Genomic DNA, 21,041 nt, shown 5'->3' with positions numbered 1-21,041 from the left:
CATCCCTTTTTTTTCATATGACGTCAAGACCAACCAAGAATGGGACCATCAGAGCCTCATGGCTTGCCCTTACGCTATCCAGTGCTAGCCTATAGAGGCCATATTGGTTTCTAAAAGAGACCTAAACTAATGACCCCTCCACTTCTTAGGGACCACCGAACAGCCACATGGCCTACTCTTATTATCTCCTAATACTGAAGAAGTTGAGTCTACAGTTTAGCCTTCACCGGTCATAAGTAAAAAGTCCTTAGCGCTGTGTTCCTCCTAATAGATTACATTAGGACGGCATGAATATTTGAGGACATTGCTTTTTTCAAATTTTTTTTTAAGGAAGGAGAGAATGGAGAAGGTTAGTAATGTCATTGTCTCCTAAAGGAAGCAATCTCTCTTCTGCCTCTTGACTGATTTCTTATTGTATAGCTTGCTAAGGAGGATTTAAAATGGAGTGCTAAACCATTTAAGTGCTTTGATAGTCTGTGTTTCCTTCAAAACATTTTTTTCTTGCAGTGACTGCACCATTGAAATAGAATTTAAATGAACCTCCGGATAAGCATCTGAAGCCATATATCTAAACAACCATAGATCAGAAGAGAGGAGAGAAGCAAAGGCCGCATCCCTGCTTGAAGCCAGTGCTCGCTCTGTGAAGTGTTCCCCGTTGCTCTGACTGATGATCTATTCCCCATACAGATCCGAGAGTAAATAATATTCTGCCGAATTCTCAGAACGGTAACTAATATGAAGGTGAAAACCACCAAAGTATTTCTGGACCAACAACGGGCATAATTGGCCCCGGGAGGCCATATTTATTTCTAAACTGAATTGATGGCGCTGATGAAGTTCTGCAAATAGATAATTCATTAATAAATAAAAGCCCTTGGAGTGGTTTCCTTTAGAGAGAATTAAGATGCTTAACGTGACATGGAGGGGCAACGATCACGTTTGCTTTATTACTCACAACAGGCTAGGTCAAAGAAGGAGCAACGGACGGAAGGGACCCAGAGGTTGGAGGAACCCGTGTCAAAGATGACAGTAAACTTCTGTGGAGGCGTTCCAATGAAGATCTCTCCATAGTACTGGGCCTGTGAGATAAAAGAAAAAACGGTCAGGACGCCGAGAGATCGTATTTATCAGGAGAGTAGGGTTTGCCGTAGCGCTGCACACCACGTGGTTCCCCGCACCACAGTACTGCTAGCTCCTTTTTTTTAATCATTCACGTATTATTATTTATTGACTGTAATACATTACTTTCTAACTACTTCCTTATCTTCTGCAGATCCTATATTGTACCCCAGAGCTGCATTCGTAATTCTGCTTGGAAACAATTAAAAAGAGCTTAAATTAATGGTATAAGGAAATTTCGTAATGTATCTGATCAGCAAAATAAGCATGTTTCTCCATGTATGCATTACTTTTTCCCTTCCCTACTTCCTTCTGGACTCACCATGTACTTTTAAACAATAACTGAAAGCCGTCTTGCTCAAGACAAGTCGGACTGTCTACTCACTGAGGGATCAGAATACAGCTGCTGATTTAAGTCTATAGAGAAGGAAAATGAGAAGGCTAAAGATGAGAGTGAGAAAGAAATACAGATGGACATGGTGCTGCTGTTTTCTGGTAAGTGTTGATCTCACTTCAGTGCTGGATTCACAGATTCACTGCTCAGTAGTTTTGTATAACATCCTCTATACTGCAAATGATTCTGACCATGTGTTATATAGAAGCAGGAGATCAGAAATCCCTAATGTCTCTGTGTTTTCGTATATAGGAGCATCAGAGTTAAGGTACCGTCACACTCAGCGACGCTGCGGCGATATAGACAACGAGCCGACCTAAACTAGATCGCTGGAGCGTCGCTGTTTAGGTCGCTGTAGAGACGTCAAACACAGCAACTCCAGAACGATGCAGCAGCGATCCAGTGATGTAACGGCGACTCACTTCTCGTTCTCGCTGGTTGTTAGCTCCATGTCAAACAGCCGGAGTGTACCGACTGGCTAGAAGGAGACGCTGCGACGCCCCTATGCTCGTTGCTGGCGTCGTTGCTTTTGATGTCAAACATGACGATACACGCCGACCTGGCGACGAAATAAAGTTCTGGACTTCTAGCTCCGACCAGCGATGGCACAGCGGGATCCAGATCGCTGCTGCGTGTCAAACACAACGAGATCACTATCCAGGACGCTGCAATGTCACGGATTGTTGTCGTTCTCTTTGCAAAGTTGCTGAGTGTGACGGTACCTTAACTATTTTCCACCTACCACCTCAGAGACAACTGAAGATAGAGATAAAGCTCACAGAGGACAAAATTGGTGATATAATAGCCGGAAAGACCGTTATTCCTCATGCACACACATGACGGCCTACTCTGAAAATTCACCTGAACTCCTGGAATACAGGGGCACTCCTAGATTTCCTGACATTGCCTACTGTTAAGACTGAATTTTGCCCAATGCAAATAAGTCAGCTCTGTACTATAACTCAAGATCAGCACAAAATACTTACTGAACATTTTATTTCTTGCTTTCCTTAAAGTGTAATTGCACTTTAATGACATGAGAGAGAATGGTCTAGGTGATAAGACACCCACCGATCGTTAAAACGAAGGGGCAAAGATGCTCAGTCAAGTGGTTCCCTCTTCTGAGGCAGAAGATGGCCTTAGTAGAAAGTCCATAGAGTCCTTCCTCAGAGAGAGCAAAGCTTAGGTGAGTGATTTTTTTGCAATCAGTGGGAGTCATTGCACCCCAACAAAACTAATTTTCAGTCATACTAAAGTCATTACTTAAAACAACTAAAAAAACATATAAAACCACGAGGCAAAATAGATGACTCATGCTTATCGCTAACATCCCCGCTATCCAAAACTGACGAACATTCATCAATCTTTTTTATCCTTCTTACATCCAAGTAATTGGTGAGTTTTTCCGGGATTTGTGTCAAATAATTAATTGGCTTTAGGTTGACTCCTTTATTTTCCAAAAGTTGGCTCTCTAGATCCTCTGTGGTCACACGGTCGCTCAGCGTATGTCTGACGGATTGGACCTTCTTGAGGGGAATCCTGAAACGTAAAGAAATTTATTTTAACATCCTGTCAATGTCCTATCTTGTATCCTGATTTTAGTGATGTAGCACCCATCCAGATGGATAGTTCTTTTCTGCTCATAACACATGTTTGAAGGTATAGACAAAGCCTGGTCCCAGGGGAACCCTGACAGCCCATTTGTTAGGTTTGGAGAGTAATAGTGATGAGGGAACGTGCTGGGATAAGGCATTATCCGAGCATGCTTTGGTGCTAACCGAGTGTCTTCGGCATGCTCGAAAAATAAGTTCAAGTCCCCGCGCCTGCATATCTCGCGGGTGTTAGACACACATGTAGGGATTACCTAACATTGCCAGCAATATCTAGTTTTAAGATTGCTTAAATACACTTGGTTCAATATCTCACTCCATCCCATTTTTTTGTTTATAGGGTGTTTTTCTGCTTTTGTGTCTATTTAATGAGCACACGTAAGCTAATATTTTTGAGACCTCTCTGATTCTTACCAGAAAATTCTAAATTCCTAGGGGAACCCTGGCCTTCATCCTTTAACCCATATGCAGAGATCTGGACTTATGCAGGGTCTCCAGGTTACATCCATGGAGCGGCTGCTGGCAGGTGGAGCAAGCTGGCAGAGAATACTTCACTAAAGGCCCCGTCTCACATAGCGATTTACCAACGATCACGACCAGCGATACGACCTGGCCGTGATCGTTGGTAAGTCGCTGTGTGGTCGCTGGGGAGCTGTCACACAGACCGCTCTCCCCAGCGACCAACGATCAGGGGAACGACTTCGGCATCGTTGAAACTGTCTTCAACGATGCCGAAGTCCCCCTGCAGCACCCGGGTAACCAGGGTAAACATCGGGTTACTAAGCGCAGGGCCGCGCTTAGTAACCCGATGTTTACCCTGGTTACCAAAAAAAACAAACAGTACATACTCGCCTTTCGGTGTCCAGGTCCCTTGCCGTCTGCTTCCTGCTCTGACTGAGCCGCCGTACAGTGAGAAGTGAGAGCAGCGGTGACGTCACTGCTGTGCTCTCACTTCTCACTGTACGGCCGGCAGTCAGTGAGAGCAGGAAGCAGACGGCAAGGGACCTGACGGACATCAGAAGGCGAGTATGTACTGTTTGTTTTTTTTTACATTTACGCTGGTAACCAGGGTAAACATCGGGTTACTAAGCGCGGCCCTGCGCTTAGTAACCCGATGTTTACCCTGGTTACCAGTGAAGACATCGCTGGATCGGTGTCACACACACCGATTCAGCAATGTCAGCGGGGCCTCAACGACCAAAAAAAGGTCCAGGCCATTCCGACACGACCAGCGATCTCGCAGCAGGGGCCTGATCGCTGGTACGTGTCACACATAGCGAGATCGCTATGGAGGTCGCTGTTGCGTCACAAAACTTGTGACTCAGCAGCGATCTCGCTAGCGATCTCGCTATGTGAGACGGGGCCTTTAGACTTGTGACAATATTAGCTTGCAATTTCCTCAGCAGCAGTTCCATCACTCTTCACCAGTCTATGTGTCATTATGTTCAGCAGTGCAGCCCAAACTCTGGTCACTATCCCCCTTCAAGGCCACCTCTTTATCAATATCTTTCCTGGCAATTTGCATACACTTGCAGGACAACCTTTCAAAGTTACCACATAAAAGTTCCCCGGCATACAGGAGTCAAGTTTCCTAACCGTCTTCTACCATGGCACTCCTCATTACACTTAGGCATCGGCTTTCAAACTTTTTCTGGTGTGGTTCTCTGTGGCGCATGCACTCTTCACTCATTCATTTGCTGTGGCAAACACCTGGCCCTTCAAATTCAGGTTCTTTCTTACACAGGAAAACAAGTGTACTTCACCTGGGACAGACCTCACACACTACAGATCAGACTGGACCTTCTTGGCCCTATCTAAGCCATAGAGTGTTGTACCTTAATGGCGAGTGCTTATGCCCCTATCTTGTAGCGCTGCTGGACCTCTTTGACCCCTACTGGAAGAAAAAGTCCCTTTTGTGCTCTCTAAGCACTACAGGGAGCTTAACGACCCACTCCAGGCTGACCACAAGCTGACTCATGCAGCCGTTTCACCTTCAACCCAATGCTGGGTGAGGGAGAAGCAAGGTGTACAACATCGGGAAGAAGGAGGGGAACCCCAAACTCTAGGGAAGGGGAGAGTGGAGACCCCTAGGCAGATCTAACAAAACCCTGTCTCACCTGACATCCCTAAATAGGTTTTGCACCCAGGGGCGGATTATAATAGGGTCAATCTGGGCGGTAGCCCAGGGCCCAGTGGTGTGGGGGGGCCCTGGGCTACCGCTCAGATTGACCACCGCAATCAGGACATTACTGCCCTGACTGGCGTATGGGCCCGGTGGGCAGAGGGGGCCCACATCGGGCCCTGTCTCATCTGCTCACCGGGCCCCTACCGGCACTGCGGCAGTTAAACGCTATTGATGTGCGGGCCCGCGCCCGCACATCAATAGTTAACAGCCTCCAGCCAATTGGAGGCTGGCAGCTGACATCAGCCGCAGCGCGCACGTCGCCGGTGTCTGATGTCATTGTCAGTCGCCGGCGAGTGCGCGCTTCAGCTGCGAGGAGAGAGCTTCACAGCTGGAGCGCAGACAGGTGAGGAGAACTCTTTTTTTTATTGCGAACGGGCGGCAATCTGGGGGGCCCGGGCCAGTATGCTGGACACACTGGGGGCAGGATGCTGGACACACTGGGGGCAATATGCTGGAGACACTGGGGCAGATTGCTGGACACACTGGGGGCAATATGCTGGACACACTGGGGGCAGGATGCTGGACACACTGGGGGCAATATGCTGGACACACTGGGGGCAATATGCTGGACACACTGGGGGGCAATATGCTGGACACACTGGGGGCAATATGCTGGACAAACTGGGGGCAATATGCTGGATACACTGGGGGCAATATGCTGGACACACTGGGGGCAATATGCTGGACACACTGGGGGCAGGATGCTGACACACTGGGGGCAATATGCTGGACAAACTGGGGGCAATATGCTGGACACACTGGGGGCAATATGCTGGACACACGGGGGGCAATATGCTGGACACACTGGGGGCAATATGCTGGACACACGGGGGGCAATATGCTGGACACACTGGGGGCAGGATGCTGGACACACTGGGGGCAATATGCTGGACACACTGGGGGCAATATGCTGGACACAATGGGGGCAGGATGCTGGACACACTGGGGGCAATATGCTGGACACACTGGGGGCAGGATGCTGGACACACTGGGGGCAATATGCTGGAGACACTGGGGCAGATTGAAGGACACACTGGGGGCAATATGCTGGAGACACTGGGGTAGAATGCTGGACAAACTGGGGGCAATATGCTGGCCACACTGGGGGCAATATGCTGGACACACTGGGGGCAGTATGCTGGACACACTGGGGGCCATATGCTGGAGACACTGGGGGCAATATGCTGGACACACTGGGGGCAATATGCTGGAGACACTGGGGCAGAATGCTGGACAAACTGGGGGCAATATGCTGGACACACTGGGGGCAATATGCTGGAGACACTGGGGCAGATTGCTGGACACACTGGGGGCAATATGCTGGAGACACTGGGGCAGAATGCTGGACAAACTGGGGGCAATATGCTGGACACACTGGGGGCAATATGCTGGACACACTGGGGGCAATATGCTGGAGACACTGGGGCAGAATGCTGCACAAACTGGGGGCAATATGCTGGACACACTGGGGGCAATATGCTGGACACACTGGGGGCAATATTCTGGACACACTGGGGCAATATGCTGGACACACTGGGGGCAGGACTGGAGGCATGGGCAGAATGTAGATACGGCGCATGATTGGAGACATGGGGCAGAAAGAAAGACATGGGGCAGGATTGGAGACAGATCGTGCAGGATCATGGGGCAGGATGGATACGATGGAGTCTGATGAGGAGATCATATGGGGCAGGATGGGGAGATCATATGGGGCAGGATGGATACTCATGAGGGCAGGATGGGAGAACATATGGCTGGAGCCAGGAATTATACACGGGGCCAGGATGGAGGATATTATTATTATCATAGGGGCTAATTAAGGGATATTATTACTGCAGTGATGTATTTTATTTTTTGAGGACACTGTTTTAAATGGGGGGGGGGGGGCGGTCCTGTTACTGTGTAGAGTGACACTATGTTGCCTCTTTTTCTTCATGTGGTGCAATGTAGAAGTTGGGAAAAATTAAGTAATGTGTTCTATAAGAGGAGCTCGAGATAACTGTGTTATTTCCTGCAGAGACGAGTCCTGGCTGAATGAAGTGATGGCAGTCTGTGCTGGATGAAAGATGAAGGACTTCACCTAGAGACGGCACTGGTGAGTCAGTGTTACCTATACACTGACACTATACACTGTATACTATATACTGAACTGAAGGGTAAATTGACTAGATCAATGGATGTTTGACAGGTTATAGTTTCACATAGCAACTATTTTTCTGAAATAATCAGGTTCAGGTATATGATGACCCCGTTGCATGACCCCGTCACATGACCGGGGGGCCCACAGTGTCTGAACAGCCCAGGGCCCTGGCTACCCTTAATACACCCCTGTTTGCACCTATCGCTGAGCAGGAACCTAAACCCTGCGTGACGCTAGCGATAAGCCCTGGATATGGAAAGGACAAGGTAAGCGCCAGTCAGCCCCCACTACAACTAAAGACAGAGAGGGTGGACAAATGAGGGGATACACTTAGCTTGAGAAGACCACCGAGATATCACGCCAGCAATCCTCCAAGAGTACTCCAAGAAGACACTAGCCGACTAGTACTTCCAACCAGAGGGAAATTGAGCTAACACCAGCACCTTGCTGAAGAGACTGAAGGTACTTAAACCTTCAGAAAGGGTGTGCTAATTAGCAGCAGAACGTGGAGGTAATTGTTAGGTCCTAGAGGGGGAAAGATATCATTCCATAAAGGAGATGAAAAAATCAAGAAGGTGCTTGCAGAGCTAATCGCAATGACCTTCTAGAGCCGGATCCAGGATGACTGTCTGTCAAACCTGACAAACCCGTGACAAGTGCACATTAAGGATGCAGTGTACAGATCTTGAACATTTTGCAGGACAATCTCATATTATACAACATATATTTTTAACTTTTTTGGACCTGTGACATAAAGACGTCCAAAAGATTCCAAGCGGTTTTACTATCTTGTAATTTCATCATAGGCTTCCATTACACCAGCCAGAAAGGTTTTATATTCTTACAATCACTTGCCAATTATTTGCAAGAGAAGCAGATGTCCCAATGTAAGGAGTTCGTCTCTTAAAATGATTGCATTATAAATAATACAGAATGCATATCTAATGTATCGGGTAAATGGAAAGTTATTGAGTGCGTCCTCACCAGACTTCCATTTGGTCTTGTTAAAAAGCAATGTGTCACACGTCTGTAGGACAATGGCCAAATCAAAGACACTTATTCTCAAGTAGCTGAGCTTGATATCTCATCCTGGGCACCCTTGAAACTTCAAGCTCTTAAAGAAAAAGAATGTTCATGGTCGTGCAAAGAGGGAGCCGATCCAGGTTAGTCCCATCTTTTTTTTGTTATTGGATGGCAGGAACATTCTGGTACCACCTCATACTGAGCTCTAAAAAGAGGGTTAGGAATGGCCCAATGGTCATAAAAAGGGTCTAAAACATCAGTCCTTCTGTTCTGGAATCAGCACTATAGACCGGGGAACATACCCAGGGGCCTCCACCACTTTGAGGACTTAGTGATACCATAATGGGGGTTCATTTTGATCTCGGCTATGCCCATCTCTTCTATGTTTGCCACTGTGTGTTATGACTTTGCACACATTTTTTCACAAATGGAACCAACTATAATGATCGCTAGTGATTATCATTAGTCTGTAATTCCAAAATAATCAGTTTTCGGATGTTTGTTTTTGCGATGTGTTTCACACTTTTTTTTAGTGGGTATAGCCAACATTCCAGTCTGATATGGTATTTCCCAGCCCTGTTCTTAGGATAAGTGTGTGTGTGTGTGTGTGTGGGGGGGGGGGGGGGGGGGTGCAGCAGTGAGACCCCCAGCAGTCAGTGAATTATTACATATCCCGTGGGAATAAGCAGTGAGACATCTGCGGAGATTGGATCTCAATGCGTGGGCTTGCTACCGACTCTCCCAACCCAAGAGTGACAGCTTTATAGATCTCGTTCTGATTTATACGAACATCTGACTCAAAATTTAAAAATAAAAAAATAGATTTTTTTTAACTATTACATGTAACTAGCTTTTTAAAAAATCACTGAACTATTGCAGTTTTCACTTTCACCACTAAATCTCATAATTGCCTGACACATTCTGTAGAGATCATTTTCCAACAATCATCTCATTACCATCACAGGCAGGACTACAAGGATGGGTACAGTAACACCTATGTATAGATCATAAAGAATCCACCACACCACTCACAAATTAATCATACACTTCTATTTGGGAGTGTTGTGGGCATGCTCAGTGACCTGTATAGAGGTCTTTGTGCAGGGAAGGAGAGGAGGAAGAGACCTGTGATGGCCACCTCCTCTCCCTCCCTGAACAAAGACCTCCTGTGCCTCGAGGTACTGACTCTCCTCAGTACAAAGTGTGAGATCTATTCAGAAGTCTCTCACCCAGCCAAACCAGTTCTCACACTATGCACTGAGGGGCTGTAGCCCAAAACACAGGAGGTCTTGTGCAGGAAAGGAGAGAAGGTGACCTGTAATGGTTAATTCCTCTCCCTCCCTGTACAAAGACCTCCTGTGTTTCGGGGTACTGCTCCTCCTCAGTGCAAAGTGTGAGATCTATTCAGAAGTCTCTCATCCAGCCAAACCAGTTCTCACACTATGCACTGAGGAGTGGCTGTAGCCCAAAACACAGGAGGTCTTTGTGCAGGGAAGGAGAGGAGGTGACCTGTGATGGTCACCTCCTTTCTCTTCCTGCACAAAGACCTCCTGTGTCTCGTTGTACTGCCTCTCGTCAGTGTAAAGTGTGAGATCTATTCAAAAGTCTCTCACACAGCCAAACTAGTTGTCACACTTTTCAATGAGGAGGGGCTGTAGCCCAAAACACAGGAGGTCTTGTGCAGGGAAGGAGAAGCGGTGACCTGTAATGGTCACCTGCTCTCCCTCACTGTACAAAGACCTCCTGTGTCTCGGGGTACTGCCTGTCATCAGTGCAAAGTGTGAGATCTGGTCAGAAGTCTCTCACACAGCCAAACCAGATCTCACACTTTGCACTGATGAGGGGCAGAACCAGGTCGCACACTTTGCACCGATGAGGGGCAGAAACAGGTCTCACACTTTGCACTGATGAGGGGCAGAACCAGGTCTCACACTTTGCACTGATGAGGGGCAGAACCAGGTCTCACACTTTGCACTGATGAGGGGCAGTACCCCAAAACACAGTATCTGCAAATTGAAATTTTGGCTTTTATGCTAAGTTATGTGACAAGGCTTGTTAGAGAGTCGATATTGACTTTTAGGATAGCCACTTCCGATAGGTGGCACTAGAGTTCTAGTCCTCTTTCTCTCTGAAGAGACCCCATTTTCTCTGTAACGGACCTTGTATAACCGCCCAGTTTGTTTTTTTGCTGAATACATCTGGGAGTACAGATCTGATAAAGATACATGTGACTAAGACCGGAATGAGATTATGGGACAGGATGTCTGTGCAAACTTCCCCCAACTTATCACACTTGATCAAAAGATGTGAAAAAGTTGTGAAACATTAGCTTATTATTTTGCACGGACTGCTATATATTGTTTTACACAGCTCAGGAAAGCAATGGGTTCTGAAAAGTTTTACATTTGCAAGTCCTTTTGTAGTTTTATACAGGACTCAGGAAGTTGAAGGTCAAATAATTATACGGAAACAATTGTGATACATGCAAGAACGAAACCAGGTTCTGCGAAACTCATATTGGCTTGTGAATTGCAGGGGAAATAGAGGCGTTAACAATACCCAAAGTTATTACTATTACTCATTATTACTAAATATTGGCACAACTCAATCAAAAGTATACATACAGGCTTGAGACAAACTACTACAATATAAAATTAATTAGATTGTTTTATTTTTCGGTTGCCATTTTCATTATTTGCGGGAAGAGTTGTTATTTTGAACAGCATCAATCACTTTATCATAAAATGTATTGGAAAACAGTAAAAAATAAAAAGTAAAAAAATTACCTGGCAACTTGATTTTTGCAATTCAGTACGATAGATTTTTTACATTTTTTTTAAAATATTTTACTGTTTAAAAAAACTTGGAAGTATGGGAAAAAAATTGTATGTGTCCCTTTTTACTGAGAACTATAAATAAATAAATTTAAAAAATATATATATATATATATATGTAAAACAAATAAAATATGTATTTTTATTTTTTTTTATGACAAAGCAGCAATTCTGGCATTTTAACTCTGTCTTTCTTTACAGCCTTTATAGTGCAAGATAGATAATTTTTTCGGGAGAGGCAATACCTATTTCATTTTCTCAGAATGGGATACTGGGTGTTATTTAACATATTTTCTTAGCCACCATTAGAGTACTTACACCTGTGATCATTTCATCGCTTGCACAATATATTCCAATATTTTAGTATTGTAATACATGATAAAATTAATGATCTTCAGCCACAGGATGAGATTCATAGGAGCCACAAGATGGCACATATGCACATGTATGTCATGGTAAACCATCCCTCTCAGGATTTAATTAATTAAATGACAGCGGCATTTAAGTCTCGATTGCTGCCGATGGGTGCAGCGCCCTATAAAGGCACATTGATGTATTTTCAGAGATGAATCCAGGCTTTAACTCAAAATCATGAACTTGCAAAATTACTTAAAGGGTTTTACTCCCCAAAAACAAGTAATCCCCTGTGCAAAGGGTAGGAAAAAAAAAGATCAGTGAGGATCTGATAGTGGGGACGGCTAACTATCCCGATATTGGGACTTTGGAACCACGAAAATCAGATGAAGCGGAGGTGCATGTGCTGAGCCTCCGCTCCATTCTTCATCTATGGGAATGACGGAAATAACTGGACTCGGCAGTTCCATAGAAAATTAATCGGGTGAAGGCCATCCAGAGGGGGCGCTACAGGGCCCCATTTTCAGGATTCCAAAGCTCAAATCTTGGAATCACAGTAGGTCCTCGAAGTTGGATCCCCAAGGATCAGCAAGTTATCTCCTATAGATAGAGGATAACTTGTTCTTTGATAATGACCCTTTAACATTTCTATGTAAAAAGTGAACATATTGATGGCTCTCTCATAGGTGCAGGACTTCTTACAGGGCAGAGCTCTTAATAAGCCGCTGTACGCTGACCTTCACACCGGCCATTATTATGTCATTGTACATAGCTGCAAGTCGGAACAAGTTTACGCAGATTACCCACCATGCGATAACTGATAAGAGAACAAAGAGTTAACAAAGTCCTGAGATACCGATCTGAACAGCTGGGCAGGGATGTGAGAAGGGAGAACGGGTTAAAAAAATGTTTAAAGGTTATGAACATCTTCGCACAGAACATTTTTCATCATTTACTTCTTTTGTGACATCTGCCGTATATTTACGGCGCATGTCGGGAGCGAGTGTACGGAGCGGGCCCGCCCCATACAGAGCAGGTGATGGCTGTGTATTACAGCCAGGACCTGCCCCTAACAATTGAGGGTAGACTGGTGCTCAGCCCGCGATTGTTAACCCGTTAAATGCAGGTGTCAATCGCTGATAGCGGCATTTAACACAAGTCCAAACTTTTTTTTTCTGCAAACTTCTGATTTTTTTTCACCACTAACATAATAAAAAAACCTGGACATGTTTGGTATTGCAATGATGGTACGGATGAGGACAATTATATTGCATGGTTATTGGTATCACAAAATGTACACTGTGAAAACAATTCCCAAAGAAACGTGTCAAAATGTCAGAATTGGGGGGGGGTTCACAATTTCACCGCACTTGAATTTTTTATCCCTATTTTCAAGTACACTATGTGGTAAAATGAATGGTGTCACTCAAAAGTACAACTCGTCCCGCAAACAACAAGTCCTCATATGTCTATGTGGATAGAAATATAGGAGTTATGGCTCTGGGAGAAGGGGAGGTAAAACGGAAAATGGCTGTGAGGTGAAGGGTTAAGCAACTTTCTAAATCATGTTTATTTAAAAAAAATTCTATAATTTTGCTGCAGCAGAGACTGACAGGTCTTTATCAACTGATCTGCATAAAAAATGTTTCAAATCCATCAGAGCTCTTGGTTCTCTCTGTTCCGCTCTCTGTGTCACATATAGCATTAGGGAGAGGGTTGGGTACAGATTTCCGCATTATGGAGAAAGTATCTACAGTTTTAGAGAGGGCAGAAGATGGCTATAGAAAAAGAAGAAAGCACATGAAGAGAAAATAGGGGCTGGATAACAGCTGTGAGCTAATAAGGACAGTAGTACACTGAATTTCTATAAATAAATAAAGATCGCATCCACCTTATACTAGTAGGACTAATAGGAGAGCTCAGACTCAGCCCATATTACTGGGAGAGACATACAAAAGTTCACACAGCCTATATTACTGGGAGAGATGTTCAGACTTCACGGGCATCCTACATCATAGGGAGAGACACACAGATCTCACATCCAACCTATATTACTGGGAGAGACCCACATAGCTCACATCCAGCCTATATTACTGGGCGAGACACACATACCTCACATCCAGCCTATATTACTGGGAGAGACACACAGAGCTCATATCCAGCCTATATTACTGGGAGAGACACACAGAGCTCACATCCAGCCTATATTACTGGGAGAGACACACAGAGCTCACATCCATCCTATATTACTGGGAGACACACAGAGCTCACATCCAGCCTATATTACTGGGAGAGGCACACACAGCTCACATCCATCCTATATTACTGGGAGAGACAAAGAGCTCACATCCATCCTATATTACTAGGAGACACACAGAGCTCACAACTAGCCTATATTACTGGGAGACACACAAATCTCACAGCCAGCCTATATTACTGGGAGGCACACAGAGCTCACATCCAGCCTGTATTACTGGGAGACACACAGAACTCACATCCAGCCTATATTACTGGGAGACACACAGAGCTCACATCCAGCCTATATTACTGGGAGAGACACACAGAGCTCACATCCATCCTATGTTACTGGGCAAGACACACAGAGCTCACATCCAGCCTATATTACTGGGAGACACAGAGCTCACATCCAGCCTATATTACTGGGAGACACACAGAACTCACATCCAGCCTATATTACTGGGAGAGACACACAGAGCTCACATCCAGCCTGTATTACTGGGAGACACACAGAGCTCACATCCAGCCTATATTACTGGGAGACACACAGAGCTCACATCCAGCCTATATTACTGGGAGACACACAGAGCTCACATCCAGCCTATATTACTGGGAGACACACAAATCTCACAGCCAGCCTATATTACTGGGAGGCACACAGAGCTCACATCCAGCCTGTATTACTGGGAGACACACAGAACTCACATCCAGCCTATATTACTGGGAGACACACAGCTCACATCCAGCCTATATTACTGGGAGAGACACACAGAGCTCACATCCATCCTATATTACTGGGCAAGACACACAGAGCTCACATCCAGCCTATATTACTGGGAGACACACAGAGCTCACATCCAGCCTATATTACTGGGAGACACACAGAGCTCACATCCAGCCTATATTACTGGGAGAGACACACAGAGCTCATATCCAGCCTGTATTACTGGGAGACACACAGAGCTCACATCCAGCCTATATTACTGGGAGACACACAGAGCTCACATCCAGCCTATATTACTGGGAGACACACAGAGCTCACATCCAGCCTATATTACAGGAAGAGATACACAGAGCTCACATCCTGCCTATATTACTGGGAGACACACAAATCTCACAGCAAGCCTATATTACTGGGAGAGAAACACAAAACTCACAACCAGCCAACATTACTAGGAACACACAAAGATCACATCCAGCCTATATTACTGGGAGAGACACACAGAGCTCACATCCATCATATATTACTGGGAGACACACATCTAACATCCAGCCTATATTACTGGGGGAGACACACAGAGCTCACATCCAGCCTATATTACTGGGAGAGACACACAAAACTCACAACCAGCCAACATTACTAGGAACACACAAAGATCACATCCAGCCTATATTAGTGGGAATGACACTCAGAAGTCACATGCAGCTTACATTTCAGGGAGAGACACACAGCTCACACCCAGCCTAAACTACAGGGAGAGAATCATAGAGCTCACATCTGACTGAAAGACTCACAAAGCTCACATTCAGCCTATATTACTCAGAGATAAACACCGAGCTCACATCCAGCCTATATTACTGGGAGACACAAAGAGCTCGCATCCAGCCTATATTACTGGGAGACACTCACAGCTCACATCCTGCTGATATTACTGGGAAACACACAGAGCTCACGTCCAGCTTATATTACTGGGAGACACACAGAGCTCATATCCAGCCTATATTGCTGGGAGACACACAGAGCTCACATCCAGCCTATATAACTGGGAGACACACGGAGCTCACACCAGCCTATATTACTGGGAGCGACACACAGAGCTCACATCCAGCCTATATTACTGGGAGACACACACAGAGCTCACATCCAGCATATATTACTGGTAGAAATTCACAGAGCTCACATCCAGCCTATATTACTGGAAGACACACAGAGCAGACATCCTGCTTATATTACTGGGAGACACAGAGCTCACATCCAGCCTATATTACTGGGAGAGACACAGTGCTCACATCCAGCCTATATTACAGGGAGAGACACACAGAGCTCACATCCAGTCTATATTACTGGGAGAGACACACACAGCTCACATCCAGCCTATATTACTGGTAGAGACACAGAGCTCACATCCAGCCTATATTACTGGGAGACACACACAGCTCACATCCAGCCTATATTACTGGGAGAGACAGTGCTCACATCCAGCCTATATTACTGGGAGAGACACACAGAGCTCACATCCAGCCTATATTACTGGGAGAGACACACAGAACTCACATCCAGCCTATATTACTGGGAGAGACACACCTACAAGAGAAAAATCTGAATCTTGGCTTAGACTGCAAACTGCATATCAGCAGGTCTGAAAATGGAGGATATGGGGCTATAATGAGCATACACATCTCCAATTTGATCATAGAAAAAGAAAAATAGTGGAATATATTATAACCTAGAAACAATGATAGATGAGGCACTTTATGGCGGCCCATGTAGTGTCTATGAGTCCATAGTACAGAAGAGTGGAGACGAGAGTGTGCATGAACCCTAAAAAGTGATGCAAGAAGTATTGCGCCAATACCATCAATTTATATGATCTCATAGAAAAGCGAATTATAATGTAGGGGAAACGTGTGAGTGATAGACCTTGTAGTAGGTTTCAGGACATCTAGCTGTTTTGTCCACTGCTCAGTTTGCTACTGGGCGAGTATACCCTCCAGCCATACAGATGTAGTGATGACTCCTTCCTTCGGCAGTTGCAATGGGTCTGTACTCTGTATACACAGCAGCTCCTTATAGCTCTGTGCACAGTCTCCTAATTTTGGTGACCTATTTCATAGCGCAGTGTTCAGTGCTGCAACACTCCTGTAGTTCAGTATCAGGCCCTGTATGGTGCCAAGCATAACTATAGTGGGTGCAAAGGTTGTGCTCACACCCGGGAGCCCAGGGAGTTACAACAGGTTCCATTGACTCATGAAAAGACATGTTATGATTGGGGACCCTTTCGGAAATTTTGCATTGGACCCCATGAGCTCCAGCTTATCCAATTGTACCATGATGTTCCTCCTGAAAGTTGGCAGTCAACAACTGTCAGGATAAAACATATATAGACGACTACTGAATATCTGCCATAAAAGGGGCATCACAAAGAAGGACCAACACTCAGGGGCAAAAAGTTGGGACACACCAAAGAAAAGCAATGCAAAAGGAAAAATGCAAAAACAATCTAAGGGCAAATTCAGATGTCCTTGTATTGGGTCTCCGGACTGGTGTTTACCTCCTCATAGACATACACGAGGCTGATAAGTTCAGGTCAGGAGACCCATGGAAGTCCATCCATGGATAGAGTTTGATGACATCTAGAGGTTACCGCTTAGCCATATCTTATAGATTTTTACTCTTTGGTTAAGTGGTTTCACCAATGATGGGGTAAAGGCCAGTATCACACTGAGCTCGGCAATATTCATAGTTTCTGGACTTACCGAATCAGAGCCTTTGTGCTCCACGAGAAAAAGAAAAGCAGAAAAAGTCTCTGAATCTTCATTGTGCTTCTCGCGGAGCCTCCGGTCAGGGCAGTCACTGAAGAGCTCACTTTGCTCCTCTTCTCGGATCACTTCCTCTGTGGTTTTTGAACAGTCAAAATTTTGACATTTGTGTTGAGCGCTTGCTCAGTTTTTCTGCATACCAGTGAGCAGTCAGACTAAAACGCGCTTCTCTGGGCGTCACACAAATGGTCCTCGAATTTGTCACTCCCGGCATTTGGATGATAATTGTCTAACAAGTGCACATGACTAATCACGAGATGAAGCTGCTGACGGTCAACGAGCTCAACAGTGGAAGGGAAGCCGCTCGTTTCCAATTAACCCTTCAACACAATTCTAACTGCCAGATTTAGGGGTTTTTTTGCAAAAAGTTTGTAATTTATATATAATAATTGCAAAAGAGGTAACTAAAGATTGAGGCGTGTACAAGGGCTCGTCTATAAGGATACATCCACATGGCTTATATATGTTGCAGCTTCCAAACCTGCAGGGAAGTTTGCTAGAAAAGTCCTAGCCAACCGACCCTTGTAGACATACCCGTGTATACTACATTTTTTCTTCACCAAAATAAGCATTACGAATTGTGTCAACGGGTCCATGAAAAAAATCGGATTGCACTTGGATGACATCCAAGTGCAGTCCAATTTTCACGGACTGTAAGAATGAAAAAGGTGGAGAATGTATTTTTCTTATTTCTCCATGAGAAAATTGGAAACACTCAGGCCACACAATATTGATCCAATTTTCTCGTGCGCAAAAAAATCTGACATCTGAATGAGGCCACCACGATGAATACTTGGTGAGTTTTTGTTATGTTGTAAATTAAACTGCTTTATTTTAAATCTTTCCTGTTACTTAACTGTCACGGGTGTGTCAGAGGCTGCAGACAGTCGCACTGCATCTGGCTGCAGAAGGTCTCTGCGGTTGGCTTTGCATAGGCCTTCCTAATCCTTCTGACTCTTGGACCCAGTGGCAACCTCCCCCAGGCTCTAATTGACACACCTGGACCTGGGTGTTTATAGACTTCCTGCCAGCTTCTGGGAGTCGCCGGTAATATTTCCATTTCCTGTTGAGGCTTGGAACTATAGCAGTCGGCTTTCTTCCTCTTTGGTGTTTGGAGGTCTTCTGTGTTTTTCTTTTGAGGGTACTCAAAATAAGTGTTCCCCTTGTTGCCTATCCCAGCTATCTGTAGTTGTAGTGGGGATCGGCTAGTAGCACCCCGTCCTTCCCTAAGCATGGCTTATAGCCATGTTCAGGCAGGGATTAGGTTACTGCTCGGCGATAGGTGCAGAACCTATATAGAGGCGTTTAGGGCAGACAGGGGGACGTTAGATCTGCCTAGATGTCTCCACTGCCCCCTTCCCTAGTGTTGCACAGAGGGCATGAGATTTCTATAGAACACATCCACTTTGCTAGAAATGTAAGACGCTGCATCTTTCAAAAATATGCGTTGTCAAAAAATCACTAAAAACTCATTGTGGGAACTTCTCATTGTGGGAAGTTGGCAGAGGTGCTGTAGCTACGCATTAGGACATTTTTAATCAAAACTAGTTGCTTTATTTTTTTCCAGATGAAGTAGAGCAATAACTTACTTGCCCTTGGTTCTGATTTTGCCAGGACGATCCCTTGGATTGAACCATAAAAGCGGAATTATGCAAAACCATACCCAACAATATTAATTTTGGAGGCATTTTTACTATGAGTTCCTAGGCATATCTTAAAAGTCCTGAATTCGGCATTCTAAGCAATAAAAATATATAGATATTGGGCTCGATTCAATATTGCATTTGCTTCTTTTTTGTCACTTATTGATTTGCACCTGATTCTTATTTTAAGTTGTGCAGTCTATTTTATAAGTGTATGCCTGTTTATTTGTTTTATGCTCAGCGTTGGGGACAGGGATTGAGGTTTCCAGATATTTTTGGCTGATTCGACACTTTACTCTAGACCCTTCCCCCAGAAGGATTTAATGTACGCCTGAAGTTTTGGCCCAAATTTTGCAACGTTTTAGCACTACGTGCAACTTTTTGTTAAAAGTTGCAAAAATAACGAGAGTTTTATATTTTGTACAAAGTTTATAAAACACATGCGCCACTTTGACAGGGAAAAAAACTGTAAAAAAAAATCACAATACAAAAAATTACTTACAAAAAAAAAAAAAATGCCAATGTTGAATTGGAATCATTCTCTTTAGTGCAGTAAATGGTCACTGTCTACTCGTAGAACACCAACAGGCCAACACCAAAATGGCTTTATACACTGTGAGCACAATTAAACAGTGAATATTTTGACTATATCATAATTTAATTTTTTTTGCAGATTTTCCACCTCCGCGCTGTATAAACTTGAATGCTGATTAGATGAAGCAGATCAGGTGATGTGTATTTGTGTAATGAGGAGAGTGAGGCCTAAAGATACAACACCCTTTATCAAGATGTGCGGAATTATTAGGCAGCTTGTTTTCCTCAGGAAAAATGGGCCAAAAAGGGATGGAAATGACTCTGAAAAGACAAAACCTTGTTGCACATCTTACAGAAGGAGGCAGCACTCCTGAAATTGCGAAGTTATTGGGGTGCAATCACAGAACCATAAAAAAGTTTTGTAGCAAAAAAATATGTTGAGTCAGAAAGAACCACAGAGACAAGGTCAAGGTAAGGAAGGCTGAGACCTGACCACCACGGACCAAAACATGGAAGTGGAAACATCAAGACTGGTCCAAGAAATATCAGATTGTCATGCCAGTGACTTGCACGGTTTGTAAGCACCATCCTACTCCTTAGTGCACTGCTCTGCTCCTCCCAGTGTCAGACCATCTCGCTGAGCTGCCTCGTACAATACTTACACTGCCACAGCCTCTGGTTGCTGAATAGTCTCTGTTGTGGATTCTGTTTTTGGGCTCCCTCTGGTGGTTACAACTGGTACTGGGTGACTTTGGTGGGTTGCGGTCTCTGGTTTCCACCTGTCCATCAGAGGCTGGGTGTTTCCTATTTAACCTGGCTTTCCTGTCATTCCCTTGCCGGCTATCAATGTATCAGTGTGTGTCTCTGTTACCTGCTCCTAGGCCTTCAAGACAAGCTAAGTCTGTATTTCCCTGTTTCATGATTGCTTTCATGTTTTTTAGTCCAGCTTGCAGATATGTAATTCTCTGCTGCTGGTTGCTCTAGTGGCTGAAATTACCACTCATGTACCATGAGTTGGCACATGAGTTCAAGTAATTTCAGGATGGTATTTTGAAGGGTTTTTCAGCTGACCGCGTAGTTCACCTTTTGTATCCTCTGCTATCTAGCTTAAGCGGGCCTCATTTTGCTGAATCTGTTTTCATAACTACGTTTGTGCCTTCCTCTCATTTCACCGTCATTATATGTGGGGGGCTGCTATTTCTGTGGGAATATTTCTCTGGAGGCAAGTGAGGTCTGTTATTCTTCTGATAGGGGAAGCTAGATCTCCGGCTGGCGCGAGACGTCTAGGGGCCCCCCAGGAACGTTCCCCGGCTACTGTTAGTTGAGTGTTGAGGTTCAGGATCGCGGTCAGCTCAGGTTCCATCACCCTAGAGCTCGTCCTGTTTTTGCCTGTGTTATGTTGACAAATTCCCTGCCATTGGGAACAT

General features: G+C 44.9%; 1 protein-coding gene across 1 annotated transcript in view; it reads right to left on the bottom strand.

Moving 5' to 3' along the window:
* LOC143770283 (cathepsin D-like) overlaps positions 1 to 17,564 on the bottom strand; it is a 60,509-nt gene extending 42,945 nt beyond the window's left edge. The window contains exons 1-3 of the mRNA XM_077259757.1: positions 17,375 to 17,564; positions 2,896 to 3,052; positions 956 to 1,079 (exon numbers count right to left, since the gene is read on the bottom strand). Coding sequence (XP_077115872.1) covers positions 956 to 1,079; positions 2,896 to 3,052; positions 17,375 to 17,436 — 343 coding nt within the window. The 5' untranslated portion in view covers positions 17,437 to 17,564. The remainder of the gene's footprint in view (positions 1 to 955; positions 1,080 to 2,895; positions 3,053 to 17,374) is intronic.
* Positions 17,565 to 21,041: the final 3,477 nt, after the last annotated feature.

Source organism: Ranitomeya variabilis, chromosome 4 (genome assembly GCF_051348905.1).
Source record: "Ranitomeya variabilis isolate aRanVar5 chromosome 4, aRanVar5.hap1, whole genome shotgun sequence".
NCBI classification, from domain to species: Eukaryota; Metazoa; Chordata; class Amphibia; order Anura; family Dendrobatidae; genus Ranitomeya; species Ranitomeya variabilis.
This window is presented reverse-complemented; position numbering and strand designations above follow the sequence as displayed.